Source organism: Struthio camelus, chromosome 8, assembly GCF_040807025.1.
Source record: "Struthio camelus isolate bStrCam1 chromosome 8, bStrCam1.hap1, whole genome shotgun sequence".
Lineage (NCBI taxonomy): Eukaryota > Metazoa > Chordata > Aves > Struthioniformes > Struthionidae > Struthio > Struthio camelus.
In genome coordinates, this window is record NC_090949.1 from 20029282 (window position 1) to 20053536 (window position 24255).

At 37.3% G+C, this 24255-nt stretch overlaps 1 protein-coding gene across 5 annotated transcripts in view; it reads right to left on the reverse strand.

Annotated features, from left to right (window-relative positions):
- Window positions 1-1218: 1218 nt before the first annotated feature.
- PKN2 (protein kinase N2) overlaps window positions 1219-24255 on the reverse strand; it is a 58200-nt gene continuing 35163 nt past the window's right edge. For 3 of the 5 annotated variants that reach the window (XM_068952587.1, XM_068952585.1, XM_009682569.2), the window contains 19 exons: window positions 21103-21220; window positions 19247-19392; window positions 18938-19151; window positions 16200-16385; window positions 15804-15913; window positions 13869-14012; window positions 13649-13724; window positions 13157-13331; window positions 12756-12885; window positions 12163-12317; window positions 12008-12083; window positions 11839-11930; window positions 9683-9859; window positions 9085-9147; window positions 8868-8944; window positions 7323-7465; window positions 5800-5907; window positions 3666-3746; window positions 1219-3583 (listed from right to left, as the gene is read on the reverse strand). In XM_068952587.1, the coding sequence (XP_068808688.1) occupies window positions 3380-3583; window positions 3666-3746; window positions 5800-5907; window positions 7323-7465; window positions 8868-8944; window positions 9085-9147; window positions 9683-9859; window positions 11839-11930; window positions 12008-12083; window positions 12163-12317; window positions 12756-12885; window positions 13157-13331; window positions 13649-13724; window positions 13869-14012; window positions 15804-15913; window positions 16200-16385; window positions 18938-19151; window positions 19247-19392; window positions 21103-21220 (2475 nt within the window). In that variant the 3' untranslated portion in view covers window positions 1219-3379. The remainder of the gene's footprint in view (window positions 3584-3665; window positions 3747-5799; window positions 5908-7322; window positions 7466-8867; window positions 8945-9084; window positions 9148-9682; window positions 9860-11838; window positions 11931-12007; window positions 12084-12162; window positions 12318-12755; window positions 12886-13156; window positions 13332-13648; window positions 13725-13868; window positions 14013-15803; window positions 15914-16199; window positions 16386-18937; window positions 19152-19246; window positions 19393-21102; window positions 21221-24255) is intronic. The other 2 variants (XM_068952588.1, XM_068952586.1) reach the window with 1 other exon arrangement.

The window sequence follows — 24255 nt, forward strand, 5'->3', positions numbered from 1 at the left end:
GGGAGGGAGGCTGGACGGAAGAGCCACTATACCATGATATAGGTGGAGCAGTGAGGGCATTTCTGGGTTTCCAAAGGAAAATCTGCACTTCTGAGCTTGGTGTTGTACTAGCAGCTAATGGGAGGCGGCATGATCCCCTCGCCAGCCTGGTGTTGGGAGCATCTTTCACCAAGGAGAGGGCTCTCCCTGCTAGCCTGCAGCCTGGTTGCTGCGTAGCCTCTTGCTGTGCTACGCGGGCAAAATTGTAGCAAAGATGGCAGAGCTAGCAGGGTCTAGAGCCTGAGCAAGATTATCTACAGCTACAGTGTTCACAGCTCTGGGGGGGGGGGTCTCTGCCTGCCCTGTTTTACTATGTGCACAGAAGTCATTGCTGGGGCAGTTGGTCGGGTCCAGAGAGAAACTGGGCCAGAAGACAGGAGTGCTGCAGCCTCACATTCAACACAGGCAATGAAGGGTGCTGTGTGTTAAGGTGCTTTCTGTGTTTGTTTAATTGCAGTTTAAACTAGGTATTTAAAACATGCCTGGCTCTTTGATCTAGCAATCTCCTGAATTATGATAAAAGGATTAAAGCTAGGGATCGCTAGGCAGTTGCCTCCTGTGAAATATTAGTTTGTTTTAAGACTTGTGGGTAAAGATGTAGTTTCTTAAAGGCACTCAGAAAAGAAAGCTTCCTTCTCCGCTTAAAGAACAAGCTTAGTTGTGGTTTCTGTGTGGGGTTGGTTTGTTTACAGGTGCTTCCTCTGTAAGGGGTGAAAAAGACTATACTGGAGACATACCCCCAGGAGGGGGTGACCACCGTTCCCCCCCCCCCCCCCCCCCCCCCCCGCTGCACTGACAGGCGGCCTAGGAAGGTGAATCCCAATTCAAGCTGGCCACATGTTAACGGTCACAGGCTTGTTCTGCTCATCTCAGAAGGACTGCTCACACAAACATGAGACGACTACTTTCCCTCGACCCTCAAAGGAAGGTATGTATGTTCAGAGTTAATTATTTATTCAGACTAAAAAAAAGAAATGACTAGGACTACACTGAACTACCACTAAAAGATTGGTTTTCTGTAAGTCCTCTTGGGATTGCAAGTTCTTTTTGGAAGTTACCTATGGTGAAAACATGACAAATCACTTCAAGAAACAGCAAACTCATGTTTGGGACACAATTTACAAATTACTCTATTTAAAACTTTAATTTGTGATATTAATGACTGCAAAACACTTAGAATGACATTGTTAAAGGCACATTTCATTTTAATGCATAGTGTACCATTCTAAAATATCCTAATTTCCTTACAAAGTGCTTGAGCAGCCACATACAGATAAAGTATAGCAAAATATATTTACAATCTAGAGTTTAAAATCTTAATCTGCCTAAAAATATTTAAAAAACTACAGAGATAAAATTAGTGCTTTATTTCAGCTTAACTGGGTGAACATACCCTGCCCTCTAATTTTTTTAGTGATTTACTTAATTAAAAAAAAAATTCTGTACAAGATGTAGTTACAAAAAGGTATTTCCTCAGGGTGTTTTCATAAATGCTAAGCAGCACCCTGGTAGATGCTCATATATATATTTGGGAACCAAAAAGGGTAAGCTGACTGTACCTCAAAAGTATTTAGTTGTTTAGTTTCAGCTAGAAACAGGAACATAATTTCTTATTAATTAGTATATTGAAACAAATAGTGCTGAAATGTTCACTCACTCAGCCAAACATGATTTATAGAGTTTTGGGAAAGATGCCTTGCCTGGTCACAGGGGGGAAACCTTATTTAGAACTATGAACCCCTTTTTTCCCTAGGCATCTCTTCCCCCCCCTCCCCCCAACTTGACCCTGCAGGTCTGTCTGTCCAACCTCATGATTTTAAATGAACACCTTAGTGTTGCATGCTCAGCTTAAAATGATTTGTTTCTTCTTTGAATGATTAAGTTTTGAATCCATTTTTGAGTGCTGACTTCCACTGTCTTAGTCCACAAACAGAAATCCTGGGCTAGGCTGAACCTGTGAGATTGAATATGCAATCAGCTCTGTATGTTGCTAGAGCTAAGGAAAACAGTGGAAATTTATTTTCCAAGAACTACTGCTTGCCCACAGAACACCAGGTGCTAAAAATAGGTCTTCATTTACAAGTAGACACAGTGTCTGGTCTAAACTATTTTTCAACTTTTGAGGTACAGCTTTTAGTGTAAAGAAGTTTATAAAATATACACTGTTTTATCAAAAATATTTATACATTCTGTTACAACATATTGCTTTTACACCCTCAGTTACTGCCAATCTAAGTTCTGGAATTCAGTGGCCTAAAATGGGTACAGATATTGTTTCTCTCATTAGAGTTCTGTGTTCACATGACCACTGTGCAAAACTGAAGTGGTATAATTAAATTACTTGCCTGACCATACAAATACATTACAACTTCCAAATATACATGTTCACAGCATGTATACATTGAAAATCCTTATGTTTTCTAAAAATGATATGATATTGTACAGCAGATACATGATGATCAAGGTGGTTAAATACAGAATGGTTAACTTATCTGTCCACAGAGTGGAAAAGGCATAAAGTTCAAGAGTACAGAGGTGGATGGGCTTGGGGAATGCATACTCTTTTTCTCCTTATGGTTAAGACGGAACAGACATCCTTGTTACATTCTTCATCTCAACCAGGGTTTAAGCCATGCTTAAAACACTTAAAGGCAAAACTGTTTGGCAACTGGCTTGGTAGGCTTCCTGGATTTTTCTTTTTTAATGGAAGCACTTACACTGTTGTCTCAAAAGCAAGGCCTTTAACATTTTTTCCTAATAAATATCAAAGAAAACTTACAAAACAAGGCATCTGTTCTTATTTACCATTATTTTAAGAACACAAAATGAAGGTGTACATAGAAATGTATGTGTAGTTTTATAGACTGCACAAGATAAGTTATCAGACATCATTTGCCTTCTCCAGATAGAACCATGTTCTGTGCAAGTGTCACCAGTATCCCAAACTTCTATTTTAATGTGGCTGAGTAGAGTTAAATGATTACCTAGCTCAAAGTCTGCTTTTCCCCACTTAAGGCAGGTATGTAAAAAATGTTATCTGCTGTAGAAGAGTAAGAGAAACAGTACAGATCCAAGTGTGCCCATGTGCAGGAGCTTAATATGGCCTGGATTCACCAACTCAGCTTAAGAACTCCATAGAACTGCTTTCCAGTGCTCAGATTAAAAAAAAAAAAAATAAAGAGGCCACTCTTCACAAGAGTGTTAAAACAGTACTTAAAATGATCTTCATGTGATTTAAAAACAGAAGCTACAGGTGGCACAGAGAGCAATTGAAGGGTTGGTATTCTTCTGAGAGGCATTTTTGTGAGCCAGTCAGCTAGGATTTCACAGTGTCTAGAAGTTAACACCAATCAGCAATGTAATCAAAATCTCTGAACATCTCCTGCTCTTCTTCTGAAAGTATCCTTGGTTCCCGAGGTGGAGTGAGGATAGGTGCTTCAGAGGTAAATTCATCATCAAAGTTACTAACGTCTTCTCTTCCTCTAATGGTGGGTACAAAAGGAGGTTTCACTTTCTTAGCCAGTAAAGCGTTCCAATCTATTAGCTGGAAAATAAATTACCTGGTTTAGTTTCACATCTCTACTCTTTAATGAATGACCTTAGAAACAATAGTAACTTGTACTCACCCGGAAGAAGTGATGCTTTTTCACATCCTCAGCATCTTTCTCTCCAGCTCCAAGACGCCGCTCTGGATTTCTTCGTAGGAGCTGACAAAACATGAGATTTTAGCACAAAAATTCAAGGGTGTGGGGAGGAACAAGGAGAGGATGGGCACTACTGTATAAAACAGCCAACATCAAGATTAGATGGACAGTGGAAGTAGCATTCATAGTGCCTGACCATGGAAAATTCTTAGTCTGCAGAGAAAGAAAGGGAAAGGCAAACTCTAATGTATGTAGGCATGGAGATAATGGTGATCTTCAGAGAGGCCTGAATCACTTGGCAAGATGCCACAAGCAGCCCAGCTATGAGCAGTGTGGACTAATGTACCTCACAGTACAGATGTGCTCTGCCAGGCCTCTCCGTACCTGAGGCAAGTTGTTACACTAGTGTTCAGCATAGATTGTTTGTTTGTTTTTTTGGTGGAAAGGCTACAGAATATGCATAAACTAGTATTGCTCCTGGCTGTCTCCTGTGCCCAGCTCTTTCACAGCAGTTGATTTATCAGAGAGGGCTGGATAGTGCTTTACACCTGGTCAAACAGAGGGTTTTCTGGCTGCAGTAGGAGGTCAGATGCTTCCACTTGTGGATCATGCTGTTCTGAGCAGAGCACCATTCCAGGCAGAGTGCCTAACATTAGGCTGAGCTCATTCATTGACAGTGCAGCCATCCAAAATAAGTGTCTACTATATTAGATAAAGAAAGATTCATGTTTAATTTTAACACTAGGTTATCTAGATAGGATCAATCAAGTGGATAAATGCAGTAATAAAAGCAGCCTCTTGGGGTAGATTTAAATTGTTTCCCTGTGACTCACTATAGTGTATGTTCTGTCATGTAAAATAGAATATGCAAAGTTCTATAAGAACATTGCAACACCCAATAGGGGTGCTTACAGCTGATGGATATAGTTTCATTCCTTTTTGCTCATATATTTGATAAAAATATCTTCTCCTTCAAGAGGCTGAGATCAAATCAAGACTCGGTCATGTCTTATTTTTCCTAGAATGAATTTAGGGGCAATGTTTGAGATGCCTGGTCATGTCAGAATTGAAGTCACCAGTCAGTGGTCTGTTTTGGCCCAGAATAGACTCTGAAGTTCTACAGTAAGCAGCTGGTGTAAGTGTACAATGTTTGAGACTGTGTAAGAATCTCCAATTTAGATAGGAACAGTGCACACAAGCTACAGCTCCACAAACTGTGCAAACACAAAGTCCACTGCCCCTGTTTTGGGTCCACAGCAGTAATTTTGACCCAGTGGATCCTGTCATTGTAATTTGCACAATAAGATCTTTCCCAGATATTGCATTAAAACTTCCTTCCTTCTTCCTCTGGAGGGACACTCTTTCTGGAGGAAACACTCAGCTCAAGCTATAGAATACATCACCTAAATATTTGCTTTAGGTCAGTAACTCCTGTGACATGCTTTAATTGGCATGCTGCTGCACTTCACTGTATTTGGTGCTAGACTAATAGTGTCAGACATGTGAGTGGAGAGGCTGCTTCCTCAGACTTTGAATCACCTCTAGTAGATGCCTTTCCATCAACTCAGGTCATCTAAAGGCGATATCTGAAGTTAAGTAGAGACTAAGGAACAGCACTAATAACACTTGATCATAAAGTCAGCTGTTCCTTGCCGAGAGTGGGACTGTAGATGCCATGTCTATGGTGTTCCCTGCCCCAGTTGGAATGAAACCAAAAAGATTTAGAAGTCTGAATTAAAATATTCATGTGACAATGTTAATCTACCAGATAGGTCAATGCACCAGTGTTCTGCCAAAAAAGAAACCCAAACTTCCCTAGCTGGATAAAGCTAGGAAAGAACATAGGGAAAATAAGTTCAGGAGAAAGAGTTTTCATGTTTTATATTTCAGAAAGAAAAACTTGCTCCTGGATAACTAAGTAAAGAGGCTCTCACAAAATTTTTCATTTAAAGCCAAATTGTGATAGGCAGCATAAATGAAGGAAATCTGAAGTTTAATGTGAAAAAGAAATCAAGTGTAGATTCTTAAGTACCTTATTCCTCAGAATAGTGACTAATGCCGGAGAAGAAAAGCAGGATAATAGGAGGAATATTCTAATAGTTTATTATGTTCTTACCCTTCTCATTATAGAGATAGCTTCTGTAGACAAAAATCGTGGATATCTTACTTCATCATTTACAATACTGTCAAACACTTCTTCTTCATCATCTCCAGGGAAGGGAGACTATAATGATGGTGGTGATAAAAATAAATAAAATCATTAAACAGGCTTAAAAGTAACTTTTAAGTGAAAACAACTTATATTCAGCTGCCAGTTTGGAATTAAGACACCCTAAAATGTAGCTTTCCTTTTCCCAGAAGGGAAAATTTTCTTTTTCCTGTAACAAAGGGGGGGAGATATGTAAGACAAGTTGGTGTCATCTCTTAATTTTTACTGACAGACTATGATTTCAGGTGTTTCTACACTTTTAAAAGCACACTTAAACTAGGATCTCAGAACTGAGACAAGATGCAGAGGGAATATGGAAAGTACTTATCAGCTCTCCTTTGGTACAGCTGCCATTCACAAGTTAAATGGTCAAGCCTGACTTGTTTTTGTAATGTTTAGTATGTGTTACAACTCAAATGAGCTTTCAAGTGACTTGAGTTGTAGTCCACATATTAAAAGCTTCCTTCCCACCTTTTTTTTTTTTTTAAATTTGAAAAGGAAAAAAGATTGAATGATTTTTTTCTTCCACCAAAAAAAGATGAAAGTGCAGAACAAATAGTTTTTTTTTTTTTTCCCCCTCTAGGTTTTTAAGCACACAAGCCATTGCTATGCTACCTGGGAGAGAGTGTAGCAAAATGGACCAGAAGGCAAGGCAATATATGCAACAGTAAATAACTATTCAGTAATTTATTTATATTAGCTCTTTACATGGAATTAGGACATTCTGTTTTAGTGCGTGCATAACTCAAACAGTAAATAACATTGCATTTAGGTATAACCTTACGCTGCTATCCAATTCTATGTATTTAGTTTTTTATATATATATATATATATATATATATGAATATAATGATATATAGGAATATAGTTATAGTCCAACTAGATAAAGAGTTGATTTTTCTCCCCAAAAGCATTTGAAAGCTGAAGACTTCTATAGTTATGTTAAGTCCAAGGAGACTTCGGGAGGCACTCAAATATGAATGTAACTGATTAGGTAATTGAAATGAGTTGCTAGGATTGTTGTGCCCCATGTTCTGGAATGTGCTGTTTTATTGCTTAAAGACTCCGATATCAATGTTCCATTACCATAATTCCATTTAAGGCATAATCACGTAATTAAAAACAAAACAAAAATCCAGAGGTTAAGGTCTGGACCAGCTATAATTCATTCACTTCCATAGCAGCTGATATATCAAATCATGGGCTTGAATTGTCCTAAGTAGTTACTCAATGTTTTTATGCCTCTTTTCCTCAATGAGACTTCAAGATGTTCACTGTAAGTATGTGTGGACTACCATATGTACTACTATACTGGTATAACCTTGACATGTAGAAAGCATATTAAATGTTGACAGATTGATATTTCAAGTCTTGTAGCCTTTTTACATACATCTGTCCTGTGCTTGCATTGAGTCTTAATTAGAACTTACCTCACCCACCAGCATCTCATAGATAAGTACACCAAGACCCCACCAGTCTACCGCTCTTGTATAGGAAGTTTCCGTCAGCACCTCCGGAGCAAGAAATTCTGGTGTGCCACAAAACGTGCTTGTTCTGTCTCCATATCCCATTCCTGAAAAGTTACAGTTAATGAGAAGCAAGCAGTATCCTCTGCCACTCCACAGCATGTTCCTTCAGCAAGTGAAACTTCTTTCTAAAGCAGCTTCAGAGTGATGCTGCAGTTCCAAGGTCTACCTTGAAGACTCAGTCCGATAAGTAAAACATTCCTCTGCTCTTCACTCCTCCCACCCTTGTTCCATGTGTTTCAGTGTAGGCTTTTCTATCCCCAGCTATATGCAATGAGCCAAATTAAGCCTCCAGTTACAGCTTTGTCACCATGTAGTCTTTGCTGTCTTTGGAAAGCTACAAACTGAATCTTACGCTATGCTTCTTCAAGCTAGCAGAGGAAAACCTGGTACACCAGTTTGGTCAAACATGCCTATTACGGATGCTTCTGTATCAGCAAAACTACATATAGTAATGGTGTAGTAGAAAAACAAAATAAGCCCTGTATAGGCTTAGAAGAGGGGCACAACAACAAACAGCACCATGAGGACAGCCGTAACACTGACTCCACAGAGCAGTACTGCTGTGGAAAACTTAAGAGAACTATTGTAGTAGCCAGTAAACCAAAGAACTTTCCTTGTCCTCATTTTCTTCTGTCATTTATGGAACTTGTTTGTAGGTAAAGTCACATGGCTTTACCTAGGATATTAAAAATAGCAGTAACACTTGACCTCCCACCCAAATTCACTAAATTCTTCTCTGTTAGGCTAGAAGTGATGGATTTGGAGGACAGGTTATACAAACTGGAGAAGAAGGAAATAGACCTTGGAAACTCCAGGAGGGAAGATCTTACAAAAGGCGCTTTCCCTATCCAGACAAGAGATCTGCAATTACTGCTGCTACATCTATTTTACATCTCATTTGAAAGACAGTTGTCAGCAGCTAGATGCTAGAAAGCATTTGGGGAGAAGCTTTGGGGAGTAGATTTTCCTACTTTAGCTAGGAAATATTATTAAGTATTTATTATTAGTGTGTCCCTTCCATATACTTAGAGTTGCACTATTTGAGATTTAGAAGAAAGATAATGAATTTATAAAAGCGTAGCAGGTATGGAATGGTGTTCGATTTCACTGTACAGTGTCAACATGTTTAGAATAAGAAGAAACACTCTTAATGCGTTTTCTTTTAACTTGCAAAAGCAGCAGGATGCCTCAAATAAGCAGAGATGACATGAAGTAACAGTCACAGAGTAGGTGTTCTTCACAACTGAAAAAAGGGGGCTATGCCCAGGTGCCCCTGGTATTTCCCTACCAAGGAACTTCCAACCTCTACATGCATACAACCCAGAGACTTCAGATGATATAGGGTAAATATACACTATATACATTTGGCAGTTCAAGAATCTTAACAGTCAAAAGCATGCAAGACAATTGAATTCCACTGGGAAAAAGTCACTTAAAAGCTGTTACCTTCTTTGCAAAGACCAAAGTCAGCAATTTTCACAAAGCCTTCTGTGTCCAGCAATAAGTTATCCAACTTCAAATCTCTAAATGAATATTTGAGAATAAAATTACATGACTAATATTCCTTCAGTACTATTCTGAATGGTTGAAATTCAGCTGTTGGAAGTGTCTTTAAAGACACATTAGTTAAGTATTAAAAAGTATATAGGTAGTAAGTACTTACCTATATACTATTTTGTGTTCATGTAAATACTGAAGTCCAAGAACCACACATGCAGCATAGAACCTGTTCAAAAAGTTAAAAGTTTCAGTGATCTCAGTCCTGCTTTTCCAAATGTGAAGTTCATCATTATTTGCCTTTTTAGAAGCAGAAAAATTTTATACCACTCAAGAATTTTAATACTATTTGGCAACATGTTCAGAAAAACCCTGCAGTTTTCAAGCTGCAGTGTGTTCTCTTGGCTTGAAGGAGACATTTTCTGTAGTGCCCACTGCCAGGGTTTTGAAGAGTTTCCAACTTCGCTATTTTAACTTTCAATTTAGCTTTTTCCTGTAATCTTTCCCCCGCAAAAGTATTATATTACAAGCATTAAATATTTGTATATCCCATATTTGCATTGAACTTAGATTCAGGCACATTAAGCTTGCACATACGTTTTCCTAACAAAATCAGTTTTATTCTCTGGTCCTTTTTAAAACTAAGGTAGTACTTTCTGAAATGATTCAATATAGAGGCACATAGTGCTAAAGATTTTAGTTCTTGTCCATGGAAACACAAAAGTACCCTTCACTTAATGGCACAAAAAGGCATGGATACTTACACTGCTCTTGGTTCAGAGAAGACATCAGTATGAATGTGCATCATCAGGTCCCCACCAGCAGCATATTCCATTACAAAGCAAACATGATCTTTAGTTTGGAAACAAGCAAAAAGGTTCACCAAGAAGGGATGCCTTACACTATTCACAGTTTCAAAAATGCGCTTTTCACACATCAAGCTGCAAACAGAGAATTAGTAAAATTTAATGCTGAGTCCTGAACCACAAATTTTCAATTCGTAAAGAGTGGTAGTTAAGACTCTATGCTTTTCCCTCTGTTCCTGAAGGTTAAAAAAAAAAAACAAAAAACAAAACTTGGTCTTTAAGACAGCACTTTTAAATATCTGCACACGCATTAAATTGTTGCCAGGATTTCCAAGAAGTTGCATTTGGCTTTCCCAACTGAAAAAGGAAACCTAGCAGTTCATGAAAATGGAATCCTGTCCCTACACCATTCAAATGCTCACTTACACCAAGAATACATCAATATTATGTAACATCAGCTTCCATTTTTTTTCCCCCCAAGTTTTACTCATGTACAATCACAACAAGTGGGAAAACAATAGTAATACTATAGGCGTTTGTTTATAATCATTCCTGATTGTTTTTCCTGACACTTGGTTAAATTTGTAGCTTATTTTTAATTCAGTTACCTTTCTTCCTGCCTGTCAAATGAATTAGTCACCATTAAGCAGTTGTAAAAACACCTTCTTGCACTAGACTTAAAAAAATTTGTTAACTGCAATTTTACTTCCCAACAAGCAATGTTAGTTCTTCAGCAAAAAGGCTGAACAAAACATCAGAATATACACAAAACTAAAAGAAAAATATAACGGACAAAGTATGACAGTACGTAACAGGTTGTGAAATACCCACCATAGGTATTTCTGGCAGTAAAGAAACCAGTTACTGTCCTGCAGGAATGTGATGCAAGTTTATAAAACGTAAGTAAGTAGAAGTGATTGCAATGCAGAACAGGGTCAGCTTTAAACCAAAGCTATAGTACAGGCATGGCAAGAGGGGCACTATGGGAGCCGATGTCCCTCCTTGCCCAAGAATAAAGGCCTTAGAGGTTTGTAAACAGCCAACTAAGCTGAAGGAGGAGTCTTCTGGCTTTCACTGAAAGTAACTGCCGTTTAGTAGCGCCTATGGTTGTGTTGCATGCAGAAAGAAAACTAGTTGACTTATGAAGCAATAAATATGGTTAATATTTGATAAGAAAGTTGCAAGAATGATGTTTTAACTATGTTACAACACTGCTTAATAATCATTTATCTATTGTTAGACATTATTGCTTTATTTTTTGTATGTTTTTTCCAATCAACTCTAGCACTAACTGAAGTAGGTCATTGTAGATTGGAAATTCAACACCACTTACTAAAATTAGTCAGAAGTCTTCAGCTTATGGTTTTCATTGAGGGGAAAAACAAACCAACCAACCCCCACGTTTTTCCAAATAAGTCTAAAGTTTACAGATCTAAGCAAGTTATGGCTTGTTTGAGGTGCTTGTAAACTGTCATTTCTTTCTTAGGCTCTGTTTCTTAATTAGATAACCTTTAATAAACGTGATGGAGGAATTGGGGCATTAGCTGTACTTCTTGTATTGCATTTTATTTAAGTCAGAATCCCGAGCTCCAAAGGGAGGAGCTCTTACAGAGGAAGAGCATCATGGAATTGAGGTTAAATTTCTGTAATGCTATCATTCTGAAGCCTGACCAACAACAGGTTTAGCAGAGTGATCCAAAGCAACGCAGTCCCTCATTGTTCTTTTAAAGAAAAGGACAGTGGTTATTTCCCAGTGTTCAGAATAACCAATTCATGCATGTGTTGAATTTCCTGAACTTGGCAATAGAAAGACTTACACTGATACAAAAATACTCAATTCAAGCATACAGGTAAAATGGGAACATAGTGTAGGGCACTAGTAATGTTTCACACTGTATACAGTACAAATTTCTAAATTATTTAAGCTTGCACTAGAAATATTGCACAAAGCGTTCTTCAACAATAAACGAAAAGTTCGCATAATTTGTACTTTTAGTTACCTGCTTTAAAAAACAAACAAAACAGTCTACCACACTATGAATACTTGTTTGCCATTTCCTATTCACTACTTCCTATGGAGAAATAGTACATACTTAATGTACTAAAAAACTGACCTGTCTACTTCATCACGAGCGACAATATCTCCTTTCTTTAAGGCTTTAATAGCAAACATCTCATTTGTGTTTTTGTACTCTGCCAGCAGCACCTAAAACAGAGACTGAGTGAGTGATTTATTTAAGAGTTGTGTGTGGTTTTTGAAGAAATTTGTTGTCAGAAAATTACCTTTCCAAAGTGCCCTCTGCCTAGTACAGCACAACATCTGAAATCCTTCAGACTAAATTGAAATCTTTGTTGTGTTCTGTGTAAATAAAAAAGGATTTAAAATCCAAGTTTAACTTTAAGAAACATGAATAGCAACAAAACCACTGCATTTTTACCTTCTATCTTCAGCCTCTCTGATATTGGTGTATTTTATGTCTGAATGTGGAGCATTAGGTTCACAGATTATTTCAGGCTGGAGTTTTGGGACAATACTATTTCTGTCATTCTCAAAATCAAGAGTTGTTACTTCATCCTGTGAAGAAACAGAAGTCTGCAGATTTGAAACAAAGATTGCTAGATCAATTGAGAGCAGAAATTTTTAAGCATGTAGAATTCCTAACATAAGCATTGACTAAGCTAAAGTGGTATACTTTAAGTCTAGACAGGTAAGGAAGCTTCTAACAGCCTCTGATGACATCTATTACCCCAGTCATTCCACTCTTTGTGGACAAAAGAATTTTCCCCCCGATTGCTATGAGGATTGTAGGCTTTTGTTTTTTCTACGATGGAACCAAGCAGTGACAGGGAGAGGTAAACACATCAACCACAGAAGAGGTTTGCTATTGAGCATAATCGGGGTATTCTTTTGAGACAATTCTGTATGTGCAAGTTATGAAAGCATACTCTAAAACATAAAGAAATTCATCATAAATATACCAGTATTACATCCTTATTAAAATATATAACCTGAAATTCTTAAGTATCTTGCCTGAGCAGGTGTATCAGAAGCCTTTATCTCAGAGGAAGGTTCACATATTTCCCCAAGGGAAGATGCCCGGGGTGGAGCAGGTGGAGGCTCAGGCTCAAGTTCAAAGTCCAATTTGGCTACAGGAGAGTCACTGGCAAGAAAATAAACAGTTCTTCAGTGTACAACAGAAAGGAGTTTTAACGGTCAACTTAAAACTGCACATTAAATAGATTTTTTCCCTAAAGCAAATTGTGTGTGCATGCACATGCATGCATGTGCACACATATATATAAAATGGATATCTAAAATTAAGAGATCTTAAAGTCTGTAGAATAAAGAGATTTTATGTGCATGTTAGCATGTAAATATCTTATCGTTACTTTTGCTCTTAGAGGTACTTAAAAATTGTAGATGTCACCAACCTGGCTGGCAGTGCTAGTTCAGGTACACGTGCATCAACCACTGGCACTGTAGCAGGTACTGGTGCCTGAGGGCTGAATGTGCCAGAGTGATTTACTGTAGGAATAGCTCTTCTTACCAGCCTTCCCCAAGTGGCAATATTAATATTCATTTGAGGAGCTCTGAGAAACGTTTTGCCTGTGGATATTGTGAATAAAGAAAATAGAGTACAAGTAATTTCCTTACTTATTACCAAAAGCTATAATTAAAAAAAAAATTCATTGGTTCATAGTTATGAAGAACAAACTGAATTTGTCATATTTCTTAGCATTTCCTAATTATTCACCATTAAATGCTAATGCATAATAAAGAATTCTAAAACAAAATACTTCTAAATGCAGTGCCAAAAAATAATTATCAACAGCTTTATACACAGACAAACATTAGGGCTCAGTATAAAAATGCTGCAAATCTTTTTTTAAACTATATTTTACATATTTATATTAAACAGTCACCTTGCTGCTTTGAAAAAATTTTCTTCTGTCTCTGGAGTTTTGGTCTTCTTTCAATAACTGGATTAAAAAATGTAACCTGCAGTTCAAATAACGTGTGTGTTATAATTGAAGTTTCAGAAAAAAAATGCATTCTTAAAAGTTCAAGAAAAACTTCTTAAACTATTCTGCAATATAATACATGCCAACACGCTCAAGTGTTTCTCTAAGGAAATATTCTTACCTCTGCAAACAGAGTGCCCTGGGGTTCAAGATAGAGGCACATGCCATGCCGTTGGTTATCCAGGAAGTCTTCCAACCTCAGAAACTTTACTGCACACAGAGATCTCCAGTCACGCCAATAAACTGAAATTTCTAATTCACGTGACTAAGACAGTAAACATATACACAGGAAATTACTTATTAATAACTGTTCAAGAGCTGCCTCTATGCAGTCTTAAGATCTAGTACCTCAAGCTAGAAGATGCAGAGCTGTTACTTTAAAAAGGTGCCAGTGCTAACTGCCCATAACGAATGCTTTCACTAGGATGTTAGCAGCATTTCACCTCATTTCAAGTGTGATCTCTAACTTTCTAATAAAAGCATAAAAAAAGCCAAACAAAAAAAATCCAAGAATAGAAGGAAAGAGTCACAAATACTTACCTGACTTCTTGCGTCAATCCAACATGTGATAGTTGGATATATTTTAGCTTAAGCTCTGGGAATATACTCGAGTTTGCTTAGAAACCCAACCTTTAATAGTTTGCCATGTTATTTTTACATACCAATTACATTTCATGCTAGGTAGCGTATGATATGTTAGTATCTGGATACATGTCATGATGCAAGACTTCATACAGTATCTCTAGAAATAGATACTGTGTTTGTTAACATGGTCATGAAGGGGCATAAACTGCCTTTTTTTTAAAGCATACTAGAACTGCTGCTATGAACTGCTGGCATGATTATATATTTTTAAGGTGTTTTACATGCTTGTTACAAAAGCTGCTATTAGAACATGAAGAATTCCGCAATATGATACAAACAGCAGCACTGTATGGCACTAATTTCAGTTAGCATAATTTAATTGCACCACAATGCATCAATTTACTGTCTTCACGTGAAGGTTGTGGGTATTAAAAGCATCACGTCTGTCTTTCTCTCAACCTTGATGGGTAGGGACTGTGGGACCCAGAAATACTGAAAGACGTGATCATACCCAGCATGAACAAGGTCCTTTTCCAGCTCCAAAAAGCCACTTAATATGGAGTTCTTAAATAGAAGACAAGACACATACTAGACTGATAAGAGGAGCTACTAGACTTTGACTAGTTCTAGCCTTAATCTGAGAACAACTAAGACTTCAGACTTCCACCTGCTAGTTTTGCTCTGCACTACTTCTAAAAGGAATCTGAACTTCTCTGGATGGAAGGAATTTGGTTTTGGGAGCGGGGGGAGAGAACACATTTTTTTGGTTTGTTTGTTCTAAATATATACCTCAGGTTGCTTAAAACAGACTGAAAGTTAAACTAAATTTCAGGGCCTTATCTCTGTGCATGCAATGATGAAAAAGTCCTTATATACTTAATACCATAAGTATCAGCTATCTAATGGCAAAAGCTTGATTAAACATAAATAACAAGAATGAGGAAAGAAATATCAATTGTGCTCTACTTCTATCCTCCAGGTAATACAAAGTTCTAGGAAGTGTTTGTTAGTGAATTCATTTATTATTCCTGAAGAAAAGCGATCAGCTTTGTATACAGTCAGGTATACTATGGATAGAAACTATACAAATTCTACAGCATAGCTTTCTCAAAGTATCTACACTTTATCTGGTATTAGAATTTCCTGATAAACAGAAGACAAGTTCACAGTCCTAATAAAACTGAGGACATTAGTTAAAGCAGCTACTATTACAGGCTGTAACAAGATGCTAATATTTGGTCTTGGATAAAAATACTAGATCTGATTGTATACTACATGATAAATTGTAGAATGCCAGCCCAGCATAACAACTTAGCCCTGGGGAACTCATTCCGTTCAGGATAGGAATACTTAACACATGGGTGATTTGAACATAATCATCATGAGAATCAAAAGAAACAGATATAAAGCAACATGAAATAAATCTTCAAAATGCACAATAGCAGTCAATGAAGTAAGACTATATCTTTACCCTGTCCAGCTCCAGTGTAAATTTCTGATCCCATGACTGATTGGAAATGGGTTTCCAGCTAGTTTGACCAACCACAGTGTTATCCAGCTTCAGCACAGCACAGACTTCATCTGTAAGTAAAGTACACAAACTCAGCTTAAAGATTTAAGAGGATTTTCCCCACAAACAAAAAGTCTTCAGTAAGTCTCTCCCCCTGCACCCTCTGCCCCCACTCAAAAGTAATCCCATAGTTAATTGGTTCTCATAGGCACAATGGTGTGGGGTTTTTTAATCCATCAGGAGGTGAAGTAAAAGATAAATTTAAAGCTTCAAATCATTTTAGTATTTTTAACTGCAGAAATACAGCATGCACATTAAAACATAAGAGATCTGCATAAAAATAAAAGTATACTGAACTGGACAAGTCATCAGTTTTCAGAAGGTTTCGACTACTCCCACTTTTACTTTTACTGGTCCTACTCATGAAAGATGATCTGGCTTCATTCGGGCTCCAACCAGGTAGTGTAATCGATGTGGCTTTTGATCGACCAGGGACATTTTCCAGAATGTCTTGGCAACCCATTAGCCTAACTTCCAGGGTACCTAGAGCAAGATAAGCAATTATTTAATTAAAAAAACACTCTGTTCTTAAATGTGTGAAGTGAATGACTACAGATTCATTTTATGGCAATATCTCACATTCTGATCCCTGCACGATAGAACAGAATTATCAGATGAAATCTACATCAATTAAACGCCAAGACAAACCTACTGAAAACAAGCCTGAAGTCAAATACGTGGGACTCAGCTTTCCAGATGGAGCAACGTTTCACCAAAATATCACAATAGGTGTTTTTTTTTTTTTCCTTTTTAAATGATGTAACATTAATCTCAGAAATATCTTTGTTTTCTTTGCTTAAGAATTAAACTAGCATAGGACAAATCAGTAGCGTGCAACAATACTTGTAAATGTAAAGCAAACAGGAGGGAATAACTCATAATCAGTGTTAGCAGCAAATGCAAAAGGACAAAGATATATATGAACTATTATGTACATATGTTCTATCAAATACTCTTCAACAAAATGCAGAGAGATGAAAAAGTTAGTGCATTTTGAGCAGAGGTCCCTATACATACAAGCACACTGCTCTTAAACACCTCTTAAGGAAGTTTGAGAGGTAGGCATGAAAATACATCATGGAAGGTGTTCACGCAGCTAGCGTTTCAGTAAAGAACAATCATCTCTAATCTGACACCTCCCCCCACCCCCAAAGGTTAATGAAAACATTTAAAAAAATTTGTCAACAACAAAAAACAAACAAACAAGCCTCGATACTGTAAATCATTCACAGAACACATGACTTGCATCATGCTACCTGCAAGAATAGGTTAAAAAACCCCAAACCTAAAAACATAACTGTAGACCTATTCAAGTTCTAAGCATGTACAACAGCCTGGCAACAGCAGGACCAACAGAACAGACACCAACACCCTCGTCTGCGAAGGAATCCCATCTTGTAGGAGCTAATGCTCATAAGTGACAATTAAATGTTATGCTATAGAAACTAAGAGATGGTACTGGATCCCAAAACTGGTTAAAGGGTAAGGGAATACTTCATTCCTGAACTCTGTTCAGGAAAAAGGAAAAAAAAAAAAAAGGCAAAAAGGACTATTCTATAAGAACTTGAATGCACAGGAAAAACCATTTTTAAAGTTGTGCTAATAGCATTGATTCGTTTTTCCACAAAACGTTAGAGGCAAAATACAAAGACATGGTTCATTTAAATCCACTGCAGTACAGAAGTTCTTCGTGTAGCTAAAATGAAAGTGAAACTAAGAACTTCACAAGCACATAGCCTTTGTTTTGATTTCTATTAAAAATTGCTCATGCTTATCATTAAGTCTTATTTGAAGAGGAAGTGTTTGTCACTGATGCATCTGACATGATTATGTGCTACAGGAAAAGACTAAAAAAAGTTGTTATAAGACAAAGGCATGATATTTTGTATCCATGGTCACTGATGATTTGAGAGGAGCTTCCGCAAGTTTATCATATGGAATCTCATTAGTCTGCGCCTTTACAAGGGTCTGAGGTTTGGAAGGTCTTTTTTGCCCTTTGCCACTCATCTAACTGGACCAAAATGCCAGACAGACTTGCTCCAGTTTATTATTACAGCTTGGCAGAAAAGAAGCGTTCCTCTCTTTGTTTTAAAATACGATAATAACTGACTTCAGTTAGACACATGCAAAGGAATAGTGTTTGAATCGCAGAATGTTTTTGTAACAAGCTTTCTCTGTTACAGTTGGTTTAATACCTGCCCATAAAACTCTTTAGGAAACAAAAACATCTGTGCTAGTAATTCTTATCTGACAACTTAAGTAAATTTAGTAATGCAGCACACCTCCAAATAGTCATAGGTATTTGCTTTTTAAGAGCATCTGGAGGCAAATGTTTAAGTTTTAAATATGCTTCATCTGTCGAAGCATTTTTCCTTTAATGAAGGACAATTCCAGACAAACTCCAGCTATAAGAAATTGCTGAAGCCTTATAAAAATAAATGCCCTCCCAGTCAGTTGAGTATTAAACAAAAAAGTTAACTAAAAAAACCTTCATGCTTATTTGCAAGGAACAAAGTTCACAGAAATAGTGCTTTTAATAGTTCTATGCACTTCTGTTAGGATCTTTCTCCTCACCTAGAGATAAAAACATATGTTCTTTGTAGCATAAGTCTCACCTTCTGGGATGCCAGTGTGGTCCAGCTCTGCCACTGACTTGTTGCATGACCAGGGCAAGTCACTTAACCCTTCTGTACCTCAGTTTTCCCCATCTCTAAAACGGGGGTAATGATACTTGCCCACTTTAAGTGCTTGACAATATACAGATGAAAAGCACTATGTAAATACTAGAAACATTCAATAGCAACCTAAGTTTAGGCTAGAACTTCACTTTTTTTTCCTCCAACAGGATTAGAAAGAGGTCAACAAATAAATCTAACAGACTTAACCTGATTTTTTTTGTTTCAGAGGCACTTGAAAATTCAAAATGCCTTTGTCCAAGAAAACAAACAAAATAGGTCTAGAGTCTCAAATAAGCAACAGTGTTAGCATTAACAACTTATGTTTGAAACAACAAAAAAAATTCCCTCAAAACATACCTGTTAAAGCTGCAGGTTTGGACAGTGTACTATACTGGTTTTGAGTAGATATTACACTTTGACGCGGACTTAATGTGGGTGAAGAGACCAATGACAGCTCCTCTATAATAATACTGCTTTTGGGATGGTTTTTAGGAAGTTCATTCAATCTTTGTTCCAGTGAATATTTTAAGAGGTCCAACTTCTGGCTTGATTCATTAAATCTTGCTTGAGCCTTTTTAAAATAGAAAAATTAAAATATTTGATTTTTCCTCCCCTGAATGAGCGTTTAAAATAAAATCTCAAATTGTAATTACATAAAAATATTACTTCTGAAAGTGCTTTTCTGTCAGTGACTTTCCCAGATCCAAGTAATTTCATCACATTTTTTGCACCTTCTGCTACTGCATACTCTATCCTAAAATGATGCCGTAACTCTTCCATTCGGAGTTCAAGAGGGCTTATCACGGGTTTTGCTACAAAGAAAAAAAGAGACAATCTTCACTGAAGACCATGCTCTTGTTTAATTTCTTTAATTTCTAATCCCTCCTCCCACATACACACAGAAAGGTTAAAGAGAGAAGAAAGAAGGGGAAAAAAGGCAAGAGAGGAAAAAAAGCAAATTTGGTAGGCCATAAAAGAAAGTCTTGTATTTCATAAAAGCAACAGTAAAATTTAAGCTTCTACATTTGAAAAAAAGAAATTGGTGATCAGAGTCTCAACTCAATAAACAGGTCCTGCTCTTTGAAGGGATAATTGCTAGAGGATGGGAGTAGAATGTGTCCTCAGGGGAGTTAAGGGACAAATGCCTTTGTAGAAAGCCAAACCTCCCCAACATCTTTCAGGTGCCAAAGAGGGGGTTTCAAGAATTCCACCTTTTAGGACCATGCTCTGAGGATTTATCTTTCCAACTGATCTGTACCTACGCAAATCCCTGATCAATGTCTGATCATTCTTCTGCTTCACACTAAATCGAAGTGTGAAGCAGAAGCTCTGGTTTCTGTAAGGATGGAGAATGTAAGGTCTCATACAATGCTTTCCCCAAACTGTTTGGTTAACAGTTCTAATGCCCCTTTTCTGATAACGTTCAGATTTCCTAACCAGAACTAGAAAGGTTCCTGGATGTATTACTTGCTGTTTAAAGTTCTAAAAGCAGGATAAGCAAACAAACAAACAAAAAAAAAAGCGTTTGCAAGCCCCTTCTAGCTTTGCTACCTATGTACAGGTTCAACAATATATGCCTTCACAGATGCGCACATTTAAACCTGCACCTGCGGCTAGCTCTTAAAAGTTAGAGGCTGGAAGGCTCCTCCCTCCTTTGAGCAAACATGCATGATCCCTGTGCTAAGATGGAGTGTTAAAAAAAAAATTTTTTTTTTTTTTTTGAAGTGTTAAAAAACCAAAACCCCAAACCAAGTTTTTCATTAGCTAGGAGATCTTCAGGCCCTGATTAGAAGCATCATTATACAGCTTCAATACACAAAGAGATGCATCTGAATGAAGCTCAAGAGTTAGAGATGTACCAATATGCTCAGAATTGTATAGCATATTCATGCTACAATATCTCAAGGTCTTTATTTTTAAGAATTCTCAATAAATGAGTTTAAAACTACTTATGAAATGCACTATGTCTATGCATGTTCCAAAACAGTTCTTTCTAAAAAACTGATTTTTGGTTTGTAAAATACTTGATTATTACTCAGTCTAGTCTAAATACCCATAAGGCTACCAGAAGTTAGCCTCTGTGTTCATCTCTATTCTCACTAGTAATAAGATCAATCTGTAAGTATGACAAGTAGTCTTTGAACCTACATCTGAATTTTTTTTCCAGTAGCAAAGAGATTTTATGCTTTAAAGAAAAATGATATTTATCGTCAAGACAAGAGCAAGCATCTGTGGAAGGAGAAAGACGACCATGAAGCCAAAATAGACTGTATAAACAGGATAAAGAGATATTATATTTCTCTTCATTAAACTCAGGGGTTTTTTTAAGCTTAATAAAGTCAAATTTATTTGGCATCTGAATATATGAAGTGATACATCTAGTCTTTGACCATTTTCAGGTCAAACAATTTTTGTCTAACCTCCCTTCCTATTAGAAATTTATTATGGCTCTGTGTGCATATGGGTACATCTCTACATGGGATTCTGACTTTAAGATTTGTATTTCTTTTCTACTCCATCACCATTATCAAAAGCCAATTCATTGGTCTGGACTGCCTGTAGAATCTGCATCCTTATAACTTCTATTTTTGTCTTGCTGTCCTGAAGCATCTGTTGAGCAGTGGCAAGAAGTTTTCGATCCTATTAAAACAAAAAGTTAAAAATGTAAACTCTTTGTTGAAAAAACACATATTTGGTTAATTCTGCTCCTAAAGCATGCAGTTTTTAGAACTTTTGGTGTACATCTTTCAGCGTAGCAGACCACTTCAACTAACCGCATTAAGATATTAGTGGAAATTAAGTTAGGACAGAGGTATGTTCTGGTTGATTAAAGACTAAGCCACTCCCATGGAAACGATATCTCTTTAAAGCCTGGATAAAGGAGACATGATCTAGAAACACACTACCTGCGTAGATTATTATTTTGTAAGCTGATACTGAAGAAAGGGCAAGATATTAAGTGCAAAAGAGCTGCATCTTATGCAGAATGACTCATGTTCACAGTGCATGTGATGAGAACTCTGCTACGAGTTTTTTTAATAGCCAAATTTAGTAGACTAAATACATATAAAAAAAGTCATTGTACCAATTCATTTGAGCCAAATTTTGATCTTGAAAATAAAACATGAAGTTAGCATACACAGCACATGTTCAGCTATAAGTAATTCTGTGATACTTTCCTGAAGACATCAAAGCTGAAGACTGTTTTGCTTTAATGGTGTGGGTTACTTCATTAGCTATTTCATCAGCAACTTATTTAGATTAGAAGCATGATACTATAAACTGAGCTAAATACTCTTCCGTTTTCAGAAGCAGTAACATAAAAAACACTTTGGAAATGAAAGTTTCTGAAGGTGTAATTTCAAACTAACTGATAATGCCATTTCACCTTCAGGAGCATGGACAGCCATCTATAGAGGTAAGTGTATTCTCAGGTGTACTTTTTTTGTTCTCCTGCTATAAAGGAAATATGATTTTTAACAGATAATCAATTGGCTGTTGCACGTGGAACTCTTCATGCACGTACAGAGCTGCTACAGAGCTCTCTGAGCATTCTAGAAATGACATACCAGATAACTTTAAGATAGTCCAAAGTGTAGCAACAACGAAAAAGGGGTACCAATCTCAAAAGTTAAGGGATGAGAAAGATTGGCATTGATGAGGTCAAAATTTAAGGCATTCGTATTTGTCCTGTCTGTGCAGTACCAATCAGAGTAATTAACAGTAGTCAGTATAGATAACTATCACACTTTGATTATAGCCCAAAAGGCATTTTGGTTACCTCATTCTGTAACCACTATATAGCCTCATTGATAACTTACTTTGCCATGGGCACGGTTTATACTTTAACTTTATAATGAAGTTACCAATTATTTAAGAACTAGAAGAAATTCAATTCTTGCCCTTATACCACAACCAAGACAAAGGACTGCAGCATTGTACAGAAAATGAAGGTTAAGCGTTGACACCGTGAAGTATAATGTGAACAGCAAGAACAGACCACCTACGCAAATCCCCCAACAACAGTATGCTGAAGAGTGAGAAATTTACCTTCACAGAGCTCCACTATGACCCTGCGCCTGATGTACTTACTCAGATATTTTTAATGCTACTCTATATTCTGCAAGGTAGACATGCCCAGGGGAATAGATGGGAAAAGGTTTTGGTTGCATGGGAAAAATTGGCGCACCACTCCACATACCATAGTGGAGTTTTCATATTTTAAACCTTTATAGTCCCCATGGTGTATTCAACATTAGCTATCCAATTATTTAATTGGTAGGCTGAATTTCTTAAATGAACGCCTTCTCACATATGAGTATCAACTTTTGAAATAACCACAGTCTACAGCTGAATATAGGACCTAACTAGCAGATTATGTGCAACTCTAGAATCCTGTTTAAAGCTTATCCTGCATCATTTTGATGCATAAACATGCTTCAAGTGTTTCTTTGTCTATGCCTTCATTTGTATCTTGTTTTTGATCTTATTGCTCTCAATCGTCTCCCACATCCTCTTACTGCAATGGATTTGTTTGCTTATGGGCAACATCAGCCCTTCAAAGAGTAACAACATGGAGGGAATTCAGGATTAGAGAGATATCCCTATTTTTTCAGAAGAAAATCCCATTCTCAGAATCAGAATGGATGTTATACTTAGCAGCTCTTTTAATATTGGAGTCTGAATACAAAAGACTTCAAAGCATCTCCCAGGTATAGAAGAACTGACAAGCGCCTGTAAAACTGATCTGTAAGGCTGTCATGGGATCTCAGAGAATCCACAGAAGTCCAAGGAAAGATCATCAATATCTCAGAAACACTTAACACTGAATAGGCTGGGCTGAATGCTACTGAAGCAAGTAAAATAAGTGCAATGAGATAGCCTTCCCATGAGGCATGAATGTAGTACATTACTACAAAAGACTGCTTTTTTCATGTTCACACACACAAGACAATCTCCCTCCAGTAAATGAAGGTCTGAGAGCAATACAGTAAGTTTGAAGTTAGATCATAGTATGTTTGAATTAACATTGGTCACAAAATAATTGACTATGTTTGAAAGAGGCTCCAGAGACTACGTTCTAAAGAACCACTGCATCACCAGGGCTGGATTCAAACAGGGCATTTTCTGTCCCTCTTGCCCACCTCATCCAGACACAGGAGTTGTTTTAAGCACTGCTTTTTAAAACCTAATCACCCTGCGTAAGCCTACAGTTTAAACCTGCCAGATTACTTTGCTACTGAGTACTAAGAATAAGGGAATGAGTTCACGTTATTTCCATTCTGTTTGTTGAAGAAGCTTGTGATGCTTTTGTATTTTCCAGTTTGCTCTCCTCAGCCCAGTTACCATATAAAACCAATTTGGTGGGCTGATCAAAACATTCACCAATTGCAAGTAAAACATTCAATCCTCAATTTTAATTACATGCCTCCATCAAAGCAAGCCAGAATTTATCCCTTCTACCTCATCTGATCAAAGCTTGCTAACAACGTCTAACATCAGAGCCTGAGCGTTGTTAACTCCTCAGCAAGTAACCTTATAACAGCCTGAGAAATGTTATTAGGGACGTAATACATGTATGTCTGTTGACCCATTTGGATTGCCTGATTATTTTAGGTGTACCCGAAGTTAAGTACAGGGCCTCAGAGGACGCAGGCTCTGGGGATGCTGCACGC